General features: G+C 41.9%; 1 protein-coding gene across 1 annotated transcript in view; it reads left to right on the top strand.

Moving 5' to 3' along the window:
* Positions 1-21907, top strand: part of LOC120999272 (fibulin-7-like) — a 94000-nt gene extending 72093 nt beyond the window's left edge. Inside the window, exons 2-3 of the mRNA XM_040430142.1 lie at positions 19281-19440; positions 21708-21907. Coding sequence (XP_040286076.1) covers positions 19281-19440; positions 21708-21907 — 360 coding nt within the window. The remainder of the gene's footprint in view (positions 1-19280; positions 19441-21707) is intronic.
* Positions 21908-22186: the final 279 nt, after the last annotated feature.

The raw sequence follows: 22186 nt of genomic DNA, 5'->3' as shown, positions 1-22186 counted from the left end.
TGGACTCCTTTTCCGTAACCTGTCTGACATCCTGGACAGGAACCCTTTCGGGGTTTTGCCCAGCCTGGTGCTTAAATCTGCTGTTTATTTAGCCTTCTATGGCTTCTTGAGGCCTGGGGAGTTTACTTGTTCTCCTGATAGTAACAAGTTTCTCACAGTCAGCCAGTTGGTCCAGAGTCCTGAAGGTTACGTTCTGCTGCTGAAGACGTCCAAGACCTCGCAGATGGGTCCCCCAGTCCCAGTGTCCTATTTCCCCACGTCCCATCGATGGTGCCCTGTCAGAGTTCTCCGTCAGTTGCAGACAGCCTTAGCTGGGTTCAGGCCAGATAATCCACTATTGCCTTTCGGAGTGGTACCACTCACTACTCATCAGTTCGTGTCTCATGTATGCTCTTTAGTTGCCAGTTTAGGCGGCGACCCAGCTGCGATCTCAGGACATTCATTCCGTATAGGTGCAGCATCCGCGGCCTCCAAGAATCAGGTACCAGCGCATGTCATCCAGAAGTTAGGTCGTTGGCGCTCCACGTGCTTTAGCCGCTATATACCTCACCCCAAAACTGAGATGTCAATGGCCTTCCAAAGTCTGTTTTTGTGATTTATGCTGTAATAAATTACTCCTGCTACTCATTATGTATTTTTGCCCTCTTTCAGGTGTCCCTACTACAGCGCAGTTGCGGCATAACTCTAACCGCTTAGGGGCAGGGTAGTCTAAGTAGGATGGGGTGCATTCTGTTGGTTGCCACGACCACAAGTGTAAGGCCGATTCATTGGCCCGTATTTGTGGGAGGGGCTCGGCTGTCTACTTCAACGGATAGCGCCCCTCCCACCTTGTACGTCGTTCGCAGCATTTTCCCACCCACCCACCCTTACTATCCACTACTCTCAAAGGGGATGCCCTCTTTCAGGTGTCCCTACTACGGCGCGGTTGTGGCATAACTCTAACCACTTAGGGGCAGGGTAGTCTAGGTAGGATGGGGTGAATTCTGTTGGTTACCACGACCACAAACCAGATGTATTATTCGAATTTGCGATCTCCATTCATTATTTTTTTCAATGCAAAATATCGGCAATATAATTTTCGCGTACGCGCATGCGCAAATGCACTATACAGTACCCAACTGCACTATAAAGAAAGTATATTGGTATATAACACCCCGCTTCAATCAGTTTTTTTGGGGGGCGACTGGTATATCACACCAGTAGAAATTACTTGTTCCAATAAAGCTTGTCCCTCTATATACCTGCAGTATCGCAGCAGAACTGCGCACAACTGCCGCACCATACAAATGCACTATAATATACTTTCTAACATAGAAAGTATATTATAACATTGTACAAGGAAGGCAATCCATTAGAATATACATAAAGATAAAACGTAACCTTTAATAATGTTACTATGAGAGTCCATTCACACGTCCGTAAGTGTTTTGTGGATATGCAAAACACGGACACCAGCAATGTGCATTCCGCAATTTGCGGACCGCACATCGCCGGCACTATAATAGAAAATGCCTAATCTTGTCTGCAATTGTGGACAAGAATAGGACATGTTCTATTTTTTTGCGGACAGCACATTCCGGTCCCATTGAAAATGAATGGGTCTGCACCCGTTGCGGACCCATTTTGCGGACGTGTGAATGGAAAAGTTATCCCTCAAAATGAAAATAAATTTAATTATTAAAATTAAGAAAAAAGCATAGATGTGGTAGGCAATAACAAGTGCTCGGCGGCACCAAATGAGAAACCATATGTCCTACCACAATCCGGGGGGTTCCAGTGCACATCCATGAATCCCGGAGGGAAAGCAAAAAAACATATATCCCTGGGCTAGATGATGATGTGGTATTGAAGGTCAGGGTGGGCAAAGAACTGTCCCTGATATTGCCCTACAGGGGGGTGCTATTCTGGCCCTGATAGCCTAACCACAGACCACCCGCCCTGATAAGAGTGACCCCTTTCCAGAACCTTACCCTATATAAAAATGGCCCTAGTAAGCCCCTAGACCCTAGGCCCCTGACTTCCAGGTGATCACTATATAGATCTATGTGTTTTTGACTCATTATAAAAGTATATTGTAAGTATATCGCACCACTCTGTGTATCACACCTATCGATAGCACACCTATACCAGTCCTTAATAGGACTTTTATGGCCCTATTAGCTAGCGTTTGGTGTCCCTAACAGCCTGTCCCTGCTCCACACAGCAACCTCTCCCTACACTGGCAAAACACTAAATGTAAAATGGCGGCCAGATCAGGTTTATTTATAAGGTAGGGGGTATGTCCATGTGCTGAAACGTCTCAATTGGCTGTCCCGTACCACCTGATGGATGTGTCATGGGTCAAAGTTCTTCACAATGCAAAAGAATATGGCGGGCGCGAATATCTCCATATGTTTGCATGTTCGGCGAAAAAATGTTCGCTGCGAAACGACCGCCAGGCAAACTGCAAGGCCATCTCTACCGGTAATGTCACTGTCTGCAGCAGACACCGGGTACGGAAAAAGTACACTGTATGTCACAGATAAATTTTTCAGCGCACACATTACACTGCAGATGTGGCACAGCTAATGTCACTGTCCACAGCGGACACCGTCTATTGAAAAAGTACACTGTATGTCACAGATATTTTTTGGATCTGCACACTTTACACAGGAGATGTGGCACAGCTAATGTCACTGTCCGCAGCGGAGACCGTCTACGGAAAAAGTACACTGGATGTCACAGATGTTTTTGGGATGCGCACACTTTACACTGGAGATGTGGCGCAGCTAATGTCGCTGTCTGCAGCGGCCTAACTATTGTACACTATTACGCGCAGGAATATCTAAAAATAGATATTTCTGCCACACACAATAGTCCTTAGAAGAACTTTTGGGTCTATAAAGTTTTAGCTATTTAGCGCAGGTTGCGCTAAAAATATAGATTGCTGCTGCCACACACACCCTTTGGGTCTCTGAAAAGTTTTGGTGGTAATAATATTCTTATATCACTCCCTACACTGTCTGTCCCTTCCTCGGCACAACTCTTCCTGACTAAGAATGAGCCGGACATGCGTCATAGGGTTCTATATAGCACTCGATGATGCGTTCCGGCCAGACAATCACTGTAATGCCAGCAGCCAACATGGCTACAGCATTACAGTGAGGGCAGCACTTACCTGCACATTTATTGGCTGCGGAGCAGCCAAGAAACGTGTGGGGCGGAGACTCGAACATTGCACTCGAGCACATGCGGTATTCGGCCGAATACTGCCATGTGCCGAGCATCGAGATGCTCAAGCTGAACAGGTGTTCGGCCGAACATGCTCGATCATCACTAGTTCCGACTGGTACCTCGGAACTAAAGCTGAGTTCGGATCCAAGTTTTAAAATGGTTTTCCAGTTTAAAAATCAAATACCAAATTTATTCACCGAAGTCTCACAAGCTAAGTTTTGGATTTTATTTGTAAATAAAGGTAAAACATACTGACTCAAATTTACCATTAACATGATGTACAATGTGTCACAAAACATGACAGTAAGTAAGTAAGAAAAGCATTCCAAATTTATTACCACATAAAGTGACATGTCAGATTTGCAAAATTAGGCTTGGTTAGGAAGGGGGCAAATGGTTAACAGATAAACAATTCTATTAGACCTTGATTCTCAAATTGGGGTGAATAACCTGTCTTGTTCTACTGTTATTGGGGCGTCCACCTCGTTTAACAGATAAACAATTCTATTAGGCCTTGATTCTCAAATCGGGGTGAATAACCTGTCTCCTTCACCTGTTATTGGGGTGCCCACCTTATTTAATAGATAAACAATTCTATTACGCCTTGATTCTCAAATTGGGGTGAATAACCTGTCTTGTTCTACTGTTATTTGGGGTGTCCACATTGACACTGAATAACTTATTTTTAGATATACAGTTATTATTACTGTACAGTATGTCCAACAGACAGTTGCCAGAGCCCTCCAAAGAAATGGGCAGTGGCAAAATTGTGGCCGTAGACGGCACAAGTAGCAGCAAGAAGAGGGGTGGTAGCAGCAGCCGCAGCAACAGGCCAGAGCTGCCATTGTCATCCAGCAGTCCTAGAATGGTTGACTTGGTCTTTAACATCATTTCAACTGACATTGGTCACACACAGCCAGAAGTCAGTGGGTTCCTCTGACACCACACTTAGTTGGCATGGCCCAGGAACAAGCTATGTGCCCTCACCTGTTCTGAACCTGCATCTTTCCTTAGCTGCTCCTCCTGCCAGGCAAGTAGTGTATGCCGCCGGCTCTGCTCCGATTTTCAGTGAGAAAAAGCTTATTGAGGTCATTCCGCAAATACAGGTCAGCCCAGATTTCAATGAGAGGTCTGCTGCGTCCTCCTGTAAGCATGCAAATAGTGATGATGACAGTCTCGTGGGAGCAGGTGTTGCGAGTAATCAGGGATGTAGCCATGAGACTGGTGAGGGTGACATAAGTGACCACCAGACAATAGTGGATGATGATGTAGCCGATTGCACGTGGGAGCCAGGTGAAGAGCGGGTTTTATTATCATCAGGGGGTGAAGGTGACAGCTTGCCCGTGAGACAGTGGCAGGGTGGCAGATTTAGAATACAGTGCTATATCTTCGTAATAACAAATATTCTAGATTTTTTTAAATCAGTACCCTCACTGCTTCTTGCTTGTGGGCCAATGAGAAGGCTACAATATCTTTGTCTGAGCTTAGCAACATCCCTAGCAACCAATAGGAAAGTTGCCTACCCTTTACTATATAAGAAACTCCCCAGCAGCCATTTTCTGCTGTTTTTTTCAGTTCTGAGAGAGAAAGCAGTGTCATTGCTGTGCTCTGTTTGCTTTGCTGAGTTATCTGGATCCTATTCCTTATCCAATTACATTAGATAGTTAGTTAACTCATATATATATATAATACGGATAGTTAGTGGGAGATAGTCAGTGTAGGTTAGATAGTGATATAGTGTAGCTGATAGGTTCCAGTGCAGGGTGTGAGGTAGTGTGATAGGAATCACTGTACTGTACAACAATACTTAGTGCACCAATCAGTAATATCTACTCAGACCTGATAAAATTTGAAGTTGCATGTATTTTGCCAAAAAATATATTGGAGCACTCTATCTGCATATAAAGCTATTGTTCTGCCATGCATGCGAAATGAAATAAAAAACAGTGCTGTAATGTAAAATTACTTACAGTGATCAGGAGTTCTTCCTCACAGTCACGAAAGTTGCAGCCAACCATTTTCTACAGTCTCAGGAAACTTCTAGCAGCTTAAAAAATTTAGAAAAAGTGAGCCACGCCTGTATTGCGCACATAATACGTGCATATTACATTGCTGATTTTTTGCATTTAAGAAAATAATGACTGGAGATCACAAATTCTAGAATTTGCAAATTTATGGCGAATATTTATGGCAAAAAAAATTCGCGAAATATCGCAAAAACTAATAATTCCTATGCTGCTCATCACTAGTCCTCCAGGATACCACTTGAACCAGCCGGTGATGGCATACTTGGACTGCACCCTGTCACCCCAGATCCAAGATCCCCTGGACTACTTGGCAGCCAAACTTGAATTGTGGCCGCAACTGGCCCAGTTTTCCCTGGACAAGCTTTTCTGCCCAGGCAGTAGTGTGGCATCAGAGTGGGTGTTTAATGCGGCAGGGGGCATAGTTACCCCAAAGAGAACTCGTCTTTCAAAACAATCACGGACAGCCAACATTTTTTACGGACAAACTGGAAAACCATAATGAATGATGAAGCGTAGAAGTAATATCCATGAATGATAATGCTTAGAAGTAATATACTGTATGTCTATAGCTCAATATACTGATAAGAACTCATTACTATCATTTAATGTGAGCTGTAAAATGATGATAATTACCGCCAAAATAATCTACTCAAGTACCACCAGCCTCAAATATATCACAGACACATATTTTTTCACAGACACAGGAAAAAAAGTCACCTATTTTTTTTTGAACTGTCCAGAAATTTCTGGATGGTTGGCAACCCTGCGTGTTAGTTTGGAGTAATCAGTTACCGTATTTACCCACTTGATAATAATGACAAGTCCATCCGAGCAGCAGGGCTCCCATTACCAGTACCACACCATTCCAAGTACCCAGGTATGAAGATAACCCATACTCCACATACACCTCTGCTACAATATAGATCCCCTTCTGGAATGTGTTAAGGTTAAAACTAAACTCTGGAAGCCTCTGCCTATTTCAGTGGTGGGTAGAATTAATCTTCTTGAATTAAAGGGGTTATCCAAGTTCTCTAACAGCCCCCCCATATGCCGGACCCTTGACATGTAATATGCTTACCTTGCTCCCCACGTCGCTCCTGGTCCCCACACCGCCGCTGCTGCTTCTCCCTGTACACGGATGAAAACATCCGGTGTCGGGGGAAGCAGCCAATGGCAGGGGGGATGGGGACGAGCCTCCCTAGCATCGCGGGTGACGCTAGGGAGGCTCGTCCCCGTCCCCTTGTCATCCTGTACTGGGAGAAGCAGCAGCCGCGGTGTGGGGACCAGAAGCGGCGCAGGGAGTGGGGAGTGGGGTAAGTATATTACCTGTGAGCGTCCCAGCACATGGGGGGGCTGTTGCAGAACTTGGATAACCCCTTTAATGATCTTACCAAATGGACTGTACACTCTTGAGCATGTCTGTACCCTTATACCTACAGTAAGTCTTGGTTTCACACCATTGACAGTTTACTTCTTTCATTTGTATGGTATCATACCCGGTTTAAACTCTCTTTAGTTCTGCTGTAACACACCAAGCCTAAGGGAGGCCTAGTTTTTCAACACCTTTGTCTGTATTATTTGGCTGCTCAGCTTATCTTCACCCTTGGTTACTCTCTAATGTAGAATTGGGAGATGAATGTCTCCTAGGAGGAGGAGAGGGTCACCCTAGCTTGTTCATCTATCTTGAAGAGGGGCCCTACCACCTAGAAATGTTATTTCTTGAAATCTTTTGTAACAGGAAAATAAATTGATAAGAAATAAACAATTTTTTTTTGTATTATATCTGTCATCGAAGGGCACAAAAAAATGATCTAATGCATCTGTGAAAAACAATATCAAATACATGTAGGTTGGCTCAAAAATTAATTAGTTATCTGCAGTTAGATAGACCCACTGCTAACACTGAAAAATTGGCCTGGTAAGGAAGGAGGGTAAACACTGTGATAATGAAGTAGTTAATCATCAAGCACTTATTTACTAATGTGAATCACACAGAAAAAAAAACCACAAGGTACATTAAACGGATAAAAAAAAGCAAATGCAGTAAAAAAATGGGATTTTAATGATTTAATAGAGCCTAGTTAGGTTCTCTACAATTTTATTACTGGGAAAACATTTGATGCCCTGGAAAATAAAAGTTTAATGCCAAATGATTTCCCACCCTTTACCTTATTCCTAAAAAAGGCAGAGATTTAAAGGGGTTGTCTGAGTTATTTTTTTGTACATTATATGTTTATAACTAATCAAATGTAAGGGGTTTACAATGCACTTACTTCATCTGCAGTGGCTCCTTTGTCAGATTTCACTGAGGGTCACATGACCTGTGATGTCAGCTTCTCTCCCTGCTCTGATGATGTCTTGTACACAAGCCTAAGAGAACAGGTCTGTGCTGGCCACACACCCCTGAACTGGCCGATATGCTCCTGTCTGCCCTCTCCTTGGATTGCTCAGGAAAGAGTAACCCGTTCTGCCTTCAACAGCACAGACTCAGGGCTGGAGGCTTTGCTGAGCAGCTGCAGAAACCGAAGAAGCACAGTATCTGCCCTCCTCATCCTGCAGACACAGAGCTGACAGACTGAAGGAGTTCTGCAGAGAATGCACAAGAACAGGTAGGGGGAAGATCCTGTGTGTATCAGCAGTGTCATTGTACAGCTGGGACTTGTAGTCCTACACATACAACATGCTGCTGAGTATACCAGTAGTCAGACATTTCACTCAGGGCAGCACTTCCTTTGCAGAGCTGAAGGAGGGGCACAGATATTCATGAGGAAAACCTCAGAGATTGTTGTTATTGCAGGTAAACAGAGGCCAGAAGAGAACTAGGGAAATGAAATAGAATTTTGTTTTGCCCAAAACTCGCTTAGCATAGTAATATATTGCTGACCATCAGATTTATAGTGAGATATATTTTTTTCCGTAAGTCGAACAAGCCCTTTAAGAGTTTTCTTTCGCTATGAGATGTTCAATATGTTTGCAGAGTTGAGAAATAAATATTTGAGTGAATGTATTAAACTGCTAAACATTGATGAGTAGCAAAGACAAGGTATATGGAGGCTAGTCCATTTTTTTTTATAACTCTGGTTTAACCCCTTCCCACGTATATATTTTGGGCGTTAGTGACCAACATTTTTTTTCATTTTTTTAATGGTCGCCTGTCAAGAACCATAACTTTTTTTATTTTTCCATCAATGCAGCTGTATGAGGGCTTATTTGTATTTTTTAATTGCAAGATTTCGGGGTACACATAACTTACTGATTAACTTTTATTAGCTCTTTAATTTTTATGTTATAAATTTTGTTGCATTCATTTTTCAGCATAAAACAATTGTACATTTATTCTCTGGGTTGGTATGAATACAGTGATACCAAATAATTTTTTTTTTCAGTTTTACTACTTTTGCACTATAAAAACCCTTTTAAAAAAGATGTTTTTACATCGTGGCGTCTCAAGTTCATATCGTTTTTATTTTGTTTTCTACAGACCAGTGTGAAGGCTTGATTTTTGTAAGACTAGTAGTGTAGTGTAGTGGTGTGTGTTGTTATGGACATAGCAACAACAAATATGTGGAGAGGATTTTATTTTTGAAAATTATCCCATTGAAAATAATTTTTTTCAAAGGAAAAAAGGTGTATTTTTTTTAAACTTAAAAACATTTTACAGTCCCACAAGGGGGCTTTAATAGGTAGTCTTATGATTGCTTTTTATAATTGTCAGTATTGCTTATGCACTGCAGAGAATTGCATTGTCAGTGCACAGACATTGGCACCCCCAACCTCATTCATGGTGTGCTGATGGGAGGCCTCTCCCTCTGTAACTGCTTAGATGTTGCGTTTGCTATTGACTGTGGCATGTAAGGGGTTAAACAGCCCTGTCTGGCTATTCTAGGTCTACAATAAAGCTGACCACTGTAAAAACATGTATCATCATTTATTAAGGGGTTAAAGACATTCACCTGGATGCAATTGGAATATAACTTGCCAGATAGATTTTTCTTTAACTATATACAACTTAGATCTGCTTTGCGTAAATAAGGATTTGGAAATCATTTTCCCCTGTTGGAATTGAGGCTGTGGTACCAATTTTTAAATTGACCGAGGGCAAGGAGTTTCTCTTAAGGATTTTTAATCTTTTGTATAATAAGATAGTATTCGCAGACTGCTACCATCTTAGAGAAAAATGGTCGGTGGATTTAGGATGTGATTTTTTCGATGATGATTAGCAATGGATGAAATCTTGCATCAAGATGGTCTCATATTTTACCTGTATAGAGATTATTCAGCTTGAAAAATTATTATTCAGTTTTGGGGGAATGAGAGAAGCCCAGATTTCAGAGATTGGGTAAAAAAAATGTGTGAGCATGTCCTGGGTTTCAGGGTGGTTGTAACCATGGAAATGAGCAGTGAATAAATTCTATGAAAAAATGATTTAATTCAGCAAAAGAAGCTATATGGACAATAACAAGACATTAGTAAGTGCCTTGTATTCACTTTGTGTACATGATAAATGCCACTTGCTGAAGTGAGACAACCACTTTATGTAATTTATTTATTTACATTTTTTCCTTACTGGGATCATGGGTAACATAGTAACATAGTAACATAGTAACATAGTACATAAGGCCGAAAAAAGACATTTGTCCATCCAGTTCGGCCTGTCATCCTGTAAGTTGATCCAGAGGAAGGCAAAAAAAAACCTGTGAGGTAGAAGCCAATTTTCCTCACTTTAGGGGAATAAAAAATTCCTTCCCGACTCCAATCAGGCAATCAGACTAACTCCCCGGATCAACGACCCCTCTCTAGTAGCTATAGCCTGTAATATTTTTACGCTCCAGAAACACATCCAGGCCCCTCTTGAATTCCTTTATTGTACTCACCATCACCACCTCCTCAGGCAGAGAGTTCCATAGTCTCACTGCTCTTACCGTAAAGAATCCTCTTCTATGTCTGTGCACAAACCTTCTTTCCTCCAAACGCAGAGGATGTCCCCTCGTCACAGTCACAGTCCTGGGGATAAATAGATGATGGGATAGATCTCTGTACTGCCCCCTGATATATTTATACATAGTAATTAGATCTCCCCTCAGTCGTCTTTTTTCTAACGTGAATAACCCTAATTTTGATAATCTTTCAGGGTACTGTAGTTGCCACATTCCAGTTATTACTTTAGTTTCCCTCCTCTGGACCCTCTCCAGCTCTGCTATGTCTGCCTTGTTTACTGGAGCCCAGAACTGTACACAGTACTCCATGTGTGGTCTGACTAGCGATTTGTAAAGTAGTAGGAATATGTTCTCATCACGGGCATCTATGCCCCTTTTGATGCAACCCAATATCTTATTGGCCTTGGCAGCAGCTGCCTGACACTGTTTTTTGCAGCTTAGTTTGCTGTTTATTAAAATTCCTAGATCCTTTTCCATGTCAGTGTTACCGAGTGTTTTACCATTTAGTATGTACGGGTTACACAACAGATACAAAAGTTAAAATTAAAATAATAAGTTCCCTAATAGAACAAAAAAACAGCTTACCACTTATCGGTATCTCTAGAGAATAATTGTAGTGGAGGGTACATGGACACGCTTATTGGACTGCCTGGACCACTGGGTCAAAATAAAAGGCTTTATTCATGCTCAGTTACAGCCATAGGCATTGTGGCAATCAGGGCCGTCTTTAACAAGGGGCAAAAGGGGCAGCTTCCCTGGGCCCAGTTGCTCCTGGAGGGCCCAAGGCAGCTGCCTCTTGAGCCCTGCTGGCCACTGCCCCGAGTATCAGGCTATCAGCTACACAGGGGGTGCTGCCATGCCATGCCATGCCTGCCTGCCGGCACTCCAGGCAGAGTACTGTGAGAGCTGTGATTTTCTAGGTCCTTAGATGACATCATCACCATGTGACCAGTAACCTAGCAATATTACTGGTCACATGGCTATGAGGTCATCACAGGTCCTGTCTACCAGGAGTGTTGCTGCAGGAGAAGTTTCCCAAAATTGTGGAGCTTTTTTTGAGAAGATTACATCAGGAAAAGGTGACAGGGGCTGTAATGCTAATATACTGTAAGCTACTGTATAGTGGGGTGCTATACTGCTCTACTGTATACTATGGGGGTGCTGTATACTGTATATTGTGGGGTGCTATATACTGTGGGGGGCTGTATATTTTGGGGTGCTGTATACTGTGGGGTACTGTATACTGTGAGGTGCGGTATTCTGTATAGTTTGGGGTGCTGTATACCGTGAGGTGCTGTATACTGTGGGTGCTGTATATTGTGGAGTGCTATACTGCTGTACTGTATAGTGTGGGGGGCTGTATAGTGTGGGGTGCTGTATAGTGTATAGTTTGGGGTGCTGTATACTGTGAGGTGCGGTATTCTGTATAGTGTGAGGTGCTGGATACTGTGGGTGCTGTATATTGTGGAGTGCAATACTGCTGTACTGTATACTGTGGGGGGCTGTATACTGTATACTGTGGGTGCTGTATATTGTGGAGTGCTATACTGCTGTACTGTATACTGTGGGGGGCTGTATACTGTGGGGGGCTGTATACTGTATACTGTGGGTGCTGTATATTGTGGAGTGCTATACTGCTGTACTGTATAGTGTGGGGTGCTGTATAGTGTATAGTTTGGGGTGCTGTATACTGTGAGGTGCGGTATTCTGTATATTTTGGGGTGCTGTATACCGTGAGGTGCTGTATACTGTGGGTGCTGTATATTGTGGAGTGCTATACTGCTGTACTTTATAGTGTGGGGAGCTGTATAGTGTGGGGTGCTGTATAGTGTATAGTTTGGGGTGCTGTATACTGTGAGGTGCGGTATTCTGTATATTTTGGGGTGCTGTATACCATGAGATGCTGTATACTGTGGGTGCTGTATATTGTGGAGTGCTATACTGCTGTACTGTATAGTGTGGGGGGCTGTATAGTGTGGGTGCTGTATAGTGTATAGTTTGGGGTGCTGTATACTGTGAGGTGCTGTATATTGTGGGGTGCTATACTGCTCTACTGTATACTGTGAGGTGTTGTATACTGTATATTGTGGGGTGCTATAATGCATAGTGTGGGGTGCTGTATACTATAGGGTGCTACACTGCATACTGTGGGTTGCTGTATACTATAGGGTGCTATACTGCATACTCTGGGGTGCACTGTAATGCTAGGGTGAACCGAGCCCCGGTCTCCTTCCTGCAGAGCAGTGCCCCCTTCCAGCCTGAGCCCAGCTGCCCAGAGCACTGATCCTGAGCCGCTGGAATCTTCAGAACTGGAAGAATTTATATCACTGTACTCTACCAGGTGTGTGGATTTTTTGTGTGTGTGTGTTGTGGTGGAGGCCATGGGGGATCCAGGGGGCCCAAGTAAATTTTTGCCCAGGGTCCAATCAATATTAAAGACGGCCCTGGTGGCAATGACACTCACAAATGTAGACACTGATTCTGATTTACTTTTACATTTGATTGAATCTTACAAGAAATGGTCTACTTGTACCAACCCTCAACATTAACCCCTTAGGGACCCATGACGTACCGGTACGGCATGGATCCCGAGTCCTTAGGGACCCATGACGTACCGGTACGTCATCTATAGTTCCGATCACCGCCGCCTGCTCAAATCATTGAGCAGGCACCACAGCTAAATGCACGGGGAAGGGGGGGTCCCGTGACCCCCCCGTGTCGGCGATCGCCGCAAACTGCAGGTCAATTCAGACCTGCGGTTTGCAGCTTATAATTGTGCGGGCGGCGGTAGTCGGTGGTGCCATCAGGTCCCCACGGGGCTGTGGGGGGACCCGATGGCATGGAAGGCAGTGCGATGCCTAAGGAAGGCATTGCGCTGCCTTCCGGTGATGAGCCTGTGAGATCCAGCCCCCTGGATCTCACAGGCCGGAAGCTGTATGAGTAATACACACAGTATTACTCATACAGCCAATGCATTCCAATACAGAAGTATTGGAATGCATTGTAAAGGATTAGACCCCCAAAAGTTCAAGTCCCAAAGTGGGACAAAAAATAAAGTGAAAAAAAAAGTTGAAAAAATAAAGTTTTCCCCCCAAAAAATGTAAAGTTTCATGTAAAAATAAACAAAAACGTCATTTCCCCCAAATAAAGTAAAAAAAAATTGGTAAAAAAATAGGGGGGAAAAGTATACATATTAGGTATCGCCGCGTCCGTATCAACCGGCTCTATAAACATATCACATGACCTAACCCCTCAGATGAACACCGTAAAAAAGAAACTAAAAAAACCTGCTAAATAAACCATTTTTTTGTCACCTTACATCACAAAAAGTACAACACCAAGCGATCAAAAAGGCGTTTGCCCACCAAAATAGTACCAATCTAACTGTCACCTCATCCCACAAAAAATGAGCCCCTACCTGAGACAATTGCCCAAAAAATAAATAAACTATGGCTCAGAATATGGAGACACTAAGGCTGAGTTCACACGGGCGTTGTGGGAAAATGTGCGGGTGCGTTGCGGGAACACGTGCGATTTTTCCTCGTGAGTGCAAAACATTGTAATGTGTTTTGCACTCGCGTGAGAAAAATCGCGCATGTTTGGTACCCAAACCCGAACTTCTTCACAGAAGTTCGGGCTTGGGATCGGTGTTCTGTAGATTGTATTATTTTCCCTTATAACATGGTTATATAATAAAATTTAATTTACCTTAATCCACTTGATCGCAGAGCCGGCATCTCCTTCTGTCTTCATCTTAGCTGTGTGGAGCAACAGGACCTGTGGTAACAGGACCTGTGGTGACGTCACTCCGGTCATCACATGATCCATCACATGATCCATCACCATGGTAAAAGATCATGTGATGGATCATGTGATGACTGGAGTGACGTCACCACAGGTCCTGTTGCTCCACACAGCTAAGATGAAGACAGAAGGAGATGCCGGCTCCGCGATCAAGTGGATTAAGGTGAGTTAAATTATTATTATTTTTTTAACCCCTCCAGCGCTATTTTAGTATGCATTCTGTATTCAGAATGCTATTATTTTCCCTTATAACCATGTTATAAGGGAAAATAATAATGATCGGGTCTCCATCCCGATCGTCTCCTAGCAACTGTGCGTGAAAATCGCACCGCATCCGCACTTGCTTGCGGATGGTTGCGATTTTCACGCAACCCCATTCACTTCTATGGGGCCTGCATTGCGTGAAAAACGCGGAATATAGAGCATGCTGCGATTTTCACGCAACGCATAAGTGATGCGTGAAAATCACCGCTCATGTGCACAGCCCCATAGAAATGAATGGGTCCAGATTCAGTGCGGGTGCAATGTGTTCACCTCCCGCATTGCACCCGCGCGGAATGCTCGCCCGTGTGAACTCAGCCTAAAACATAATTTTTTTGGTTTTAAAAAAGCTGTTATTGTGTAAAACTTACATAAAAAAAAGTATACATATTTGGTATAGCCGCGTTCGTATCGACCGGCTCTATAAAAATGTCACATGACCTAACCCCTCAGATGAACACCGTAAAAAATAAAAAATAAAAACTGTGCTAAATAAAAAAAAATTGTCACCTTACATCACAAAAAGTGTAATAGCAAGTGATGAAAAAGTCATATGCACCCCAAAAACTAAAAAAATTATGGCTCTCAGACTATGGAAACACTAAAACATGATTTTTTTTGCTTCAAAAAAGAAATCATTGTGTAAAACTTACATAAATAAAAAAAAAGTATACATATTAGGTATTGCCGCATCCGGGACAACCTGGTCTATAAAAATACCCCATGATCTAACCTGTCAGATAAATGTTGTAAATAACAAAAAATAAAAACGGTGCCAAAACAGCTATTTCTTATTAGTACCAACAATACTGCCACCCTATCCCGTAGTTTCTAAAATGGGGCCATTTTTTGGGAGTTTAAAGTTATCAGCACTTAAAGTGACACTGGTCAGATTTTCAAAAAATGGCCAAGTCCGTAAGGTGAAATAGGGCCGAGTCCTTAAGGGATTAAAACAAATCTCAGACTCACCATTGCTCAACTGAATGAAATATACGACAACCCAAAAGTGACAAGTGATATTGCTTTACACTAGTAATTAACTCAGTTTTTACTATCCTATAAGAAGCGGGAATGAGAAATATTTAATGAATACATTTTATGAAACTTATGCAATGACATAAAAATACTGTATTCCACTTAGGGCAATCTATAGAACTACTTATATTGATTATTTCCACACCAACTTATCAATGTACATATTACACAGTACAGTATTATTATTATTATTATTTATTATTAAAGCACCATTCATTCCATAGCGCTGTACATATGAGAAGAGGTATACATACATAATACAGACAATTGCACTAATCATAAACTAGACAAGTTACAAACTGGTACAGAAGGAGAGAGGGCCCTGCCCGTAAGGGCTTACAATCTACATGGTATGGGAGAAGGACACAGTAGGTGCGGGTGAAGTTGGTCATGGCGGTATAGAGGCAGCAGGGTCACTGGTTGTAGGCTTGTCTAAAGAGGTGGGTTTTCAGGTTTCTTTTGAAGGATTCCACTGTAGGTGAGAGTCTGATATGTTGGGACAGCGAGTAGGGGGGATGCACGGGAGAAATCTTGGAGTCGATTGTGGGAAGAGGCGATAAGAGGAGAGGAGAGAAGGAGGTCTTGTGAGGATCAGAGAGTGGAAACACGTGTGACCAACTTCTGGATTTAAAAGAGAAAGATAAAGGAATGCATATGGCAGGGGAATTATAGTGATAAGCTTTGAAAGAGATAAGTTAATTGATACTGAGCGAACTATGATCCTGGTGTGTTTTCTTTCTCACCAACCTTGTGATCCTCCATATGGCAATGACCACCCAGAACTGTATTGCACACAGCAGATGGGATAAAAAATGTAACCATCTGTGATTCAAAGTACGCTTTATGGAATATATTGTAAAGCAGTAATTTACTCATCAATGATGTGTGTTGTCACTAGATACTCCACACACTTCAGTATACATGTAAACTTCACATCCTTTAGAAAACTGTACTCCAGTAATTAAAAATATTGTATTTTCAAGTGATCAGATGCAAACTCTTTGTCCCTAAAAGGCAACAGAATCCAACTGCAGTGCCCTCAGTGGCCAAAATAGTTTTAAACATATCAGAATTTTTTTGACTCATTAATCTTGTAATCTTGGAGAAGGCTCCTGTAAACTTTGCTGGATGTGCGTAGCTATATTTAGGAAATAAAGGACACAACAATTACCTTGTTTAAGAGTTTAGCTTGGGCCCCCTTCCCTCAGTGCTTTGTGGCCAGGGGCAGGGGAGCACCTAGACCTCCTGCTGCCTAAGACAAAAATTAAAATGGCACCCTCCCCCATGCCAAATTCTTGACCTACCTCCTTCCCTCGAGCCAGAGGTGTACCTTGAAGATTCTTTGCCCCAGTGCAAAATCTATAACAGAGCCCTCCCAGCATGCACTTTTCATAATACTGATGTCTTCTGGTGTCTTTGGGCCCCCTCAGGCTCCTGGGCCCGGTAGCTACTGCTACCTCTGCACCCCCTATACAGGTAGTTACATCCCTGATTATATGTTCTTGCTTTCTTAGCTTTTTCTGCATGTCAGAAAAGGTATTTTGATGAAAGATAACTTTGTAACCCCTTCACCCCAAGTATCACAAGGTTTTATTGTATTATGGCAATTAAGGCTAAGTTAACATATGCGTCATGAACTCCAGCAGCAGAACAGTCTGCCAGAGTTCCTTGTATCCGGCGTAGGGCTGCGTACCTCTGGATCCTCATTGACTACAATGGGATTTGGCAGATTTCGGACGGACAAAAATTTGTGCTTTGTCAGGCTGAAATCCAGCATTTACGTGTATGCCGGAAAACGTCCAGATCCCCATCAGATCCAATTGTAGTCATCTGGTGGTGCGCGTCCCTATCTGGCTATGCCCTGAAATAGTAAAATCCGGTAATCCATTTCCCCGCCAAATGAGGCTGCCATTGTTTATAACGCACATGTGAACATAGCCTAAACTCTATCTTTGTGCCTTCTGAAAATCCTTTCGTTCTCTGGTATAACAGCCTGACCCAGTCACTTCAAAATCCAACACAATCTGAAAGTACCTATTATATAAATATGCTTGGTATTGCAGCTCAGCCCCATTCACATCAATGGGGCTGAGCTGCAACTAGGCCACATGACCATTTTATGGTGATGTCACATGGCCAAGTAAGAGGCCACAATATTTATCATGTGAACACCAGAATAGGAAAAAATATATAAACAGGCAATTCGCTGTTTTTTTGTCATTTTTTTTGTCATGTTTTTTTGTCAGCATATGATCATGCAAAGGAAAAAAAATTAAGGTTTTTAAAGTAGTAAAATATAATAGAAACGATATGTTTGGTATCACTGTAATCATATTGACCCGCATAATAAGGCTGTCATTGTTAGAGCACAGTAAACAATATAAACAACATGGTAGAATTTTTTATTTTTTTATTTCACTCTACAATGAATTTGTTTACCATTTTCCAATACAAGATATGGTAAATGAAATGTTGCCAAAGAAAAGTACAACTGCAAAAAACAAACTGAAAATTTTAAAAATTTTAAAAATGTAAAAAAGTTATGGCTCTTGGAAAGTGGGGAGGAAATTTTTTTTAAATTAGGCCTGTTCTTCATTTGTTCATTTAAATTCATTGCAAAGTTAAAAAAATGGTTATGAATGTAGACATACCCTTTAATCGTGTACGGTACTCCTATTCTTGTAGGTTATACACAGCATAACGTAATGTTATACCTTTTTCCAATACACTTTTTGTACTAATATCTCTGCTTGCCAAAAACCTGAATCTGCCCTGATTAGGTGATAGACGCAAAGAAGCATGACTTATTAAAATTACAGTACAGTTATCATAGTTGTGTCTTGTAGCAATAGAAATCTTAAAAGCCACAATAAATTTTAACACAAATATTGGAAAATTGTAGAACTCTTCCCCAAAGCGTATGGAAGAAGATAGCTTTAAAAGTTATGTGTTTAAAATTTTCTAGAAAGAAAGTGATGTGGTCCAACAAGTCTCCTTTGGCTACAGTTCAATGTATTTCATCAACTTTTTACTACCATCCAGCAAATGATTAAAACATCCTTTTGGCTGTGTATATTTGGCTTGGAAAAACATTTAGAAAAGGAAGGAATGTTAATGAATTTATATCATAACATCTTCTACTGATTTGATGAATCATGTTCAAAACAATGAGATGAAATCATCATACCTAGAAGAGCTATTTTCACAGTTAGTGAATTAGTAATATTGAGGGGCTTTTTTATGTGTTGTAAAAGTTATTAAGAATAGTTAAAGGAAAAAAGTGCCACCACATTCTTGCAGATGAAGCCAACATACTGTAGATGTGACCTTGCCTGCTTAATGCAATGGACTTTGTCCCATCCTGATCGGTGACCCCAATTCTGAGAAACAAGCATTTTTCTTATATGCAAATATGTCCTTGGTGCAACGAGGGTGTTGCCGTTGCACCTGAAGCTCCTCTCACTTCCTATGCTGGCTGCGCACCCCCTTCCCCCACTCAGAGTGACAGGGTTCAGGCATGGAAATTTCACAACTGTGCATTTGCCTCTGTGATCAGCACATGCTGTACAGTACTGAAGCTCGCTGGGGAGGGGCTGACTAGGGATGAGCAAACTTGTGTTTCAAGTTCGGCGTACATGTTTCGGTTTATCTAAGAATTCCATTATGGATTCCGCTACCACGGACCATAATTTATGGTCCGTGGTAGCGGAATCCATAACGGAATTCTTAGATAACCCTAGGGAGCTGTCTCTGGGTGGTAGGATGTAACTACCCCTCTCATGAAAAATAAGCATCATTGACAGCTAAAATTTGCAAGAGACGGCAACAGATTCAGCATCAGACTGGACAGGGAGATACAGCTGGTTTCCAAAAGAGTTCTCATGTGATTTGGTTACAAAATATTTTTTTCTTTTCAATTCATACATTGTTTGCTTTATGATACAATATAAAAGTGATATGACATAAGTGATATAACAATTTACTATGCTGTTTTTAATCCTAGAACTGCCCCAACAAACAGCAGGTCCTGACTGTCATCAAACAGATGCAACAGTTCCTAAAGGGTCAAGAAACAAGATTTGCAGAAGGAATTCGTATTATGAAAGGCAGACTTAATAATTTGCAAAACACGGTTAATAAAGGAGGTCCAGACCCACAGCCAGGTCAGTGCTTAACAATACTATAGGCAACAAATAATGTGTTGAATGGAAATGTAGCTGTACAGAATATGGTTGGCAACACTAGGGGGTGCAGAGTCAGCAGTCACACTAAGGTCTCGGTGCCTAAGGAGGCCTCTCACTGGTCTTGTATACTATATGCAAATGTTAGTGTGGGGTCCGTTTACAGATTCTGCTTAGGAGATTTGAGTAAGGACTGCGGACTGGTCAACCTGGTTTTATTTAAAGGGGTTGTCCCATCAGAAATATTCTTCATTTTTCAAACCAGTGCCTGTATCCAAATACTTTTGTAATTGCATGTACTAAAAAATTTTGCATAGCCACTGAGTTATTCACTGAAATCTACCTGTATAGCGCCACCTGCTGTTTCTTTCTTATTTCTTTGACCTGCTCACTAAGATGGCCGCACATGCTCAGTTTCATCCTTCAACTGCCTCCTGAGCTGTGATAGGGAGAGAGCTCCCGCAGAATGGACATGCCCCCTTGGCGGCTGCAGCAGAAAGGACACTCCCTGTCAGTGTGATATAAATCTAGCAGAGCAATAAATGGGGAGATCTCTGGATCAGGTACAGGTCTAGTTCCAGCTTTGTTAGAAAGAGGTTGTTATGTATTGTATGATGTTTGATTTTCATTTTTTTTACTTTAGTCATGGGATAACCCCTATAAAGAGACTTCATCTGTAGTAACAAGGTACTTTGGTTTATTGCTGCTTGTAGGATCTAGTAGCAATCAACCAATGTGACAATTTTCTATTATTTTACCCTGAATGAGGTCACCCAGGTTTCATAAAAACTGGTAATTGTATCTCAAGTTAACATCATTTACTTATAAAAAAAAAGCTAATCACCATCTAATTCCATGCTGCTCCAGCACCACCCGTTTGCAGTACAAAGACCGTTCTCTGTTTTTGTTAGAAGGTGCTGTGACGTTCGTTATCGGCATTCTAGTCAATTACCTTGTAACGCTGCATGTCAGTATGGAATGGCATAGCATGCCAATACAACAGAGACAAGTGAGGGATGGAGATCTCGTAGAGTTGGAACTGAATGGCACTGAGTCATCAGTAAGTAGAAATCATCCAACTACTAGATTATTAAGTTGATTAAAAAATATATATATACACATACTTTAAGAAAATACTACTTTGCACTAATGAACGCCAGTGATTTTATCTTACATATTTAACACATAAATCTGGCTGTGGCCAGTTGAGCCCATGCTAAAATATCATCCATGCAGATGTCACATCTTGTGGCTGTCATTTTGAGGTGACATTGTATGCATCTAGCATCATTATGTTTAATTTTGAAGCAAGGACTGAGAATAGCAAGGATGGGTATAGGCAGGGGCATAGCTGAAAGCTCATGGGTCCTGGTGCAACAGTTCAGCTTGGGCCCCCCTCCCCTCAGTGCTTTGTGGCCAGGGGCAGGAGAGCACATAGCCTTCCTGCAGCCTGAGGCAAAAATTGAAACAGAACTACCCCATGCCAAATTCTTGACCTAACCCCTTCTCTGCAGCCAGAGGCGTAACTTGAACATTCTGGGCCCCATTCTGCCCCCGCAGCATCCACTTTCTATAATACCACTGTCTTTTTATGTGTCACAAGCGTCTTTGGGCCTCCTTTGCACCCCCTATAGTTATGCCGCTGGGTATAGGGCAGAATCAGTAAGGTAAAAATATTACAATTTCTCCATTCTGTACAACTCCTTTAAGGAGCTGGCCAGCTAGAAGGAGCCAATTTCTGTTTGACTGTACAGATCCTTATTAAGAAACAGTAAACCAGTACATCCTGTTTCAAATGCTGAGGTATAATGTCATCCAAGCTAGTTGGAATATAGACCAGAGACTATTTGTCTGTTTGCCTTCCGAACAATCTTGAAGCTGTTAATAATCCAATAAAAATGTTTTAATATAATATTTGTGTGTCTAATGCTATCTACTCAGAAGAGTCTGTAGAGTGAACTTCCAGCTCACTATAATATGTCTAAATTACAGAAAGTGATTCAATGACCTGAAAAGCTACATTATACTCTGTTAGTTGAGAATGAATGCGAACATTAAGAGACTTTATGACACACAAAGCCAAATCTTTACATTTTTACTTAATGGTAACCTTTATGAAGATGACCACTTTTCAGAGAGTGCCATTATAACCACCACATGCAGCAAATATATATATAAAAACCAAAATAAAAACAGCACAGTAGCATCAAATACACAGAAGATATCTTATTGCTTTGTATTTTTTTCAGTCTCTTGTTCTCCACTGGAAGCTCCTGAGAATGGCAGAAAATTTGGTTCCAAATATCTTGCAGATCATGAGGTCCATTACACATGTGATCCTGGATACCAGCTCATTGGGACAAGCAGCAGACTGTGTCAGCAGAATGGGAGCTGGACGGACAATGCCCCACATTGCAAAGGTTTTTATGATGTGAAGCGTCAATTTTGACGTAAATTTGTTTTCCCTTAGTCACAACAGCAGCACAAGTGGGGATTTGCCCCTGTGAAGCTGGTCAGGACAGACAGAATTTTTATTGAACAAAAATCTCTGCCAAGTATCATTAATTAATTAATTGATGCCCCCCCCCCTATATAGCCCGCCCCCTGCAAAATGCTTTTTTAACAAGTAATTCACACAACCCAAAAAACGGGTGGGAAATTTGTGTGCTGCTGTTAGGACTAAGGGAAAACAAATTTACGTCAAAATTGACGCTTCCCTTTCGTCCTA

The sequence above is a fragment of the Bufo bufo genome, chromosome 4, assembly GCF_905171765.1.
Source record: "Bufo bufo chromosome 4, aBufBuf1.1, whole genome shotgun sequence".
Classification (NCBI taxonomy): domain Eukaryota; kingdom Metazoa; phylum Chordata; class Amphibia; order Anura; family Bufonidae; genus Bufo; species Bufo bufo.
Note: the sequence above shows the minus strand (reverse complement) of the source record. Positions and strands in the feature narration are given on the sequence as shown.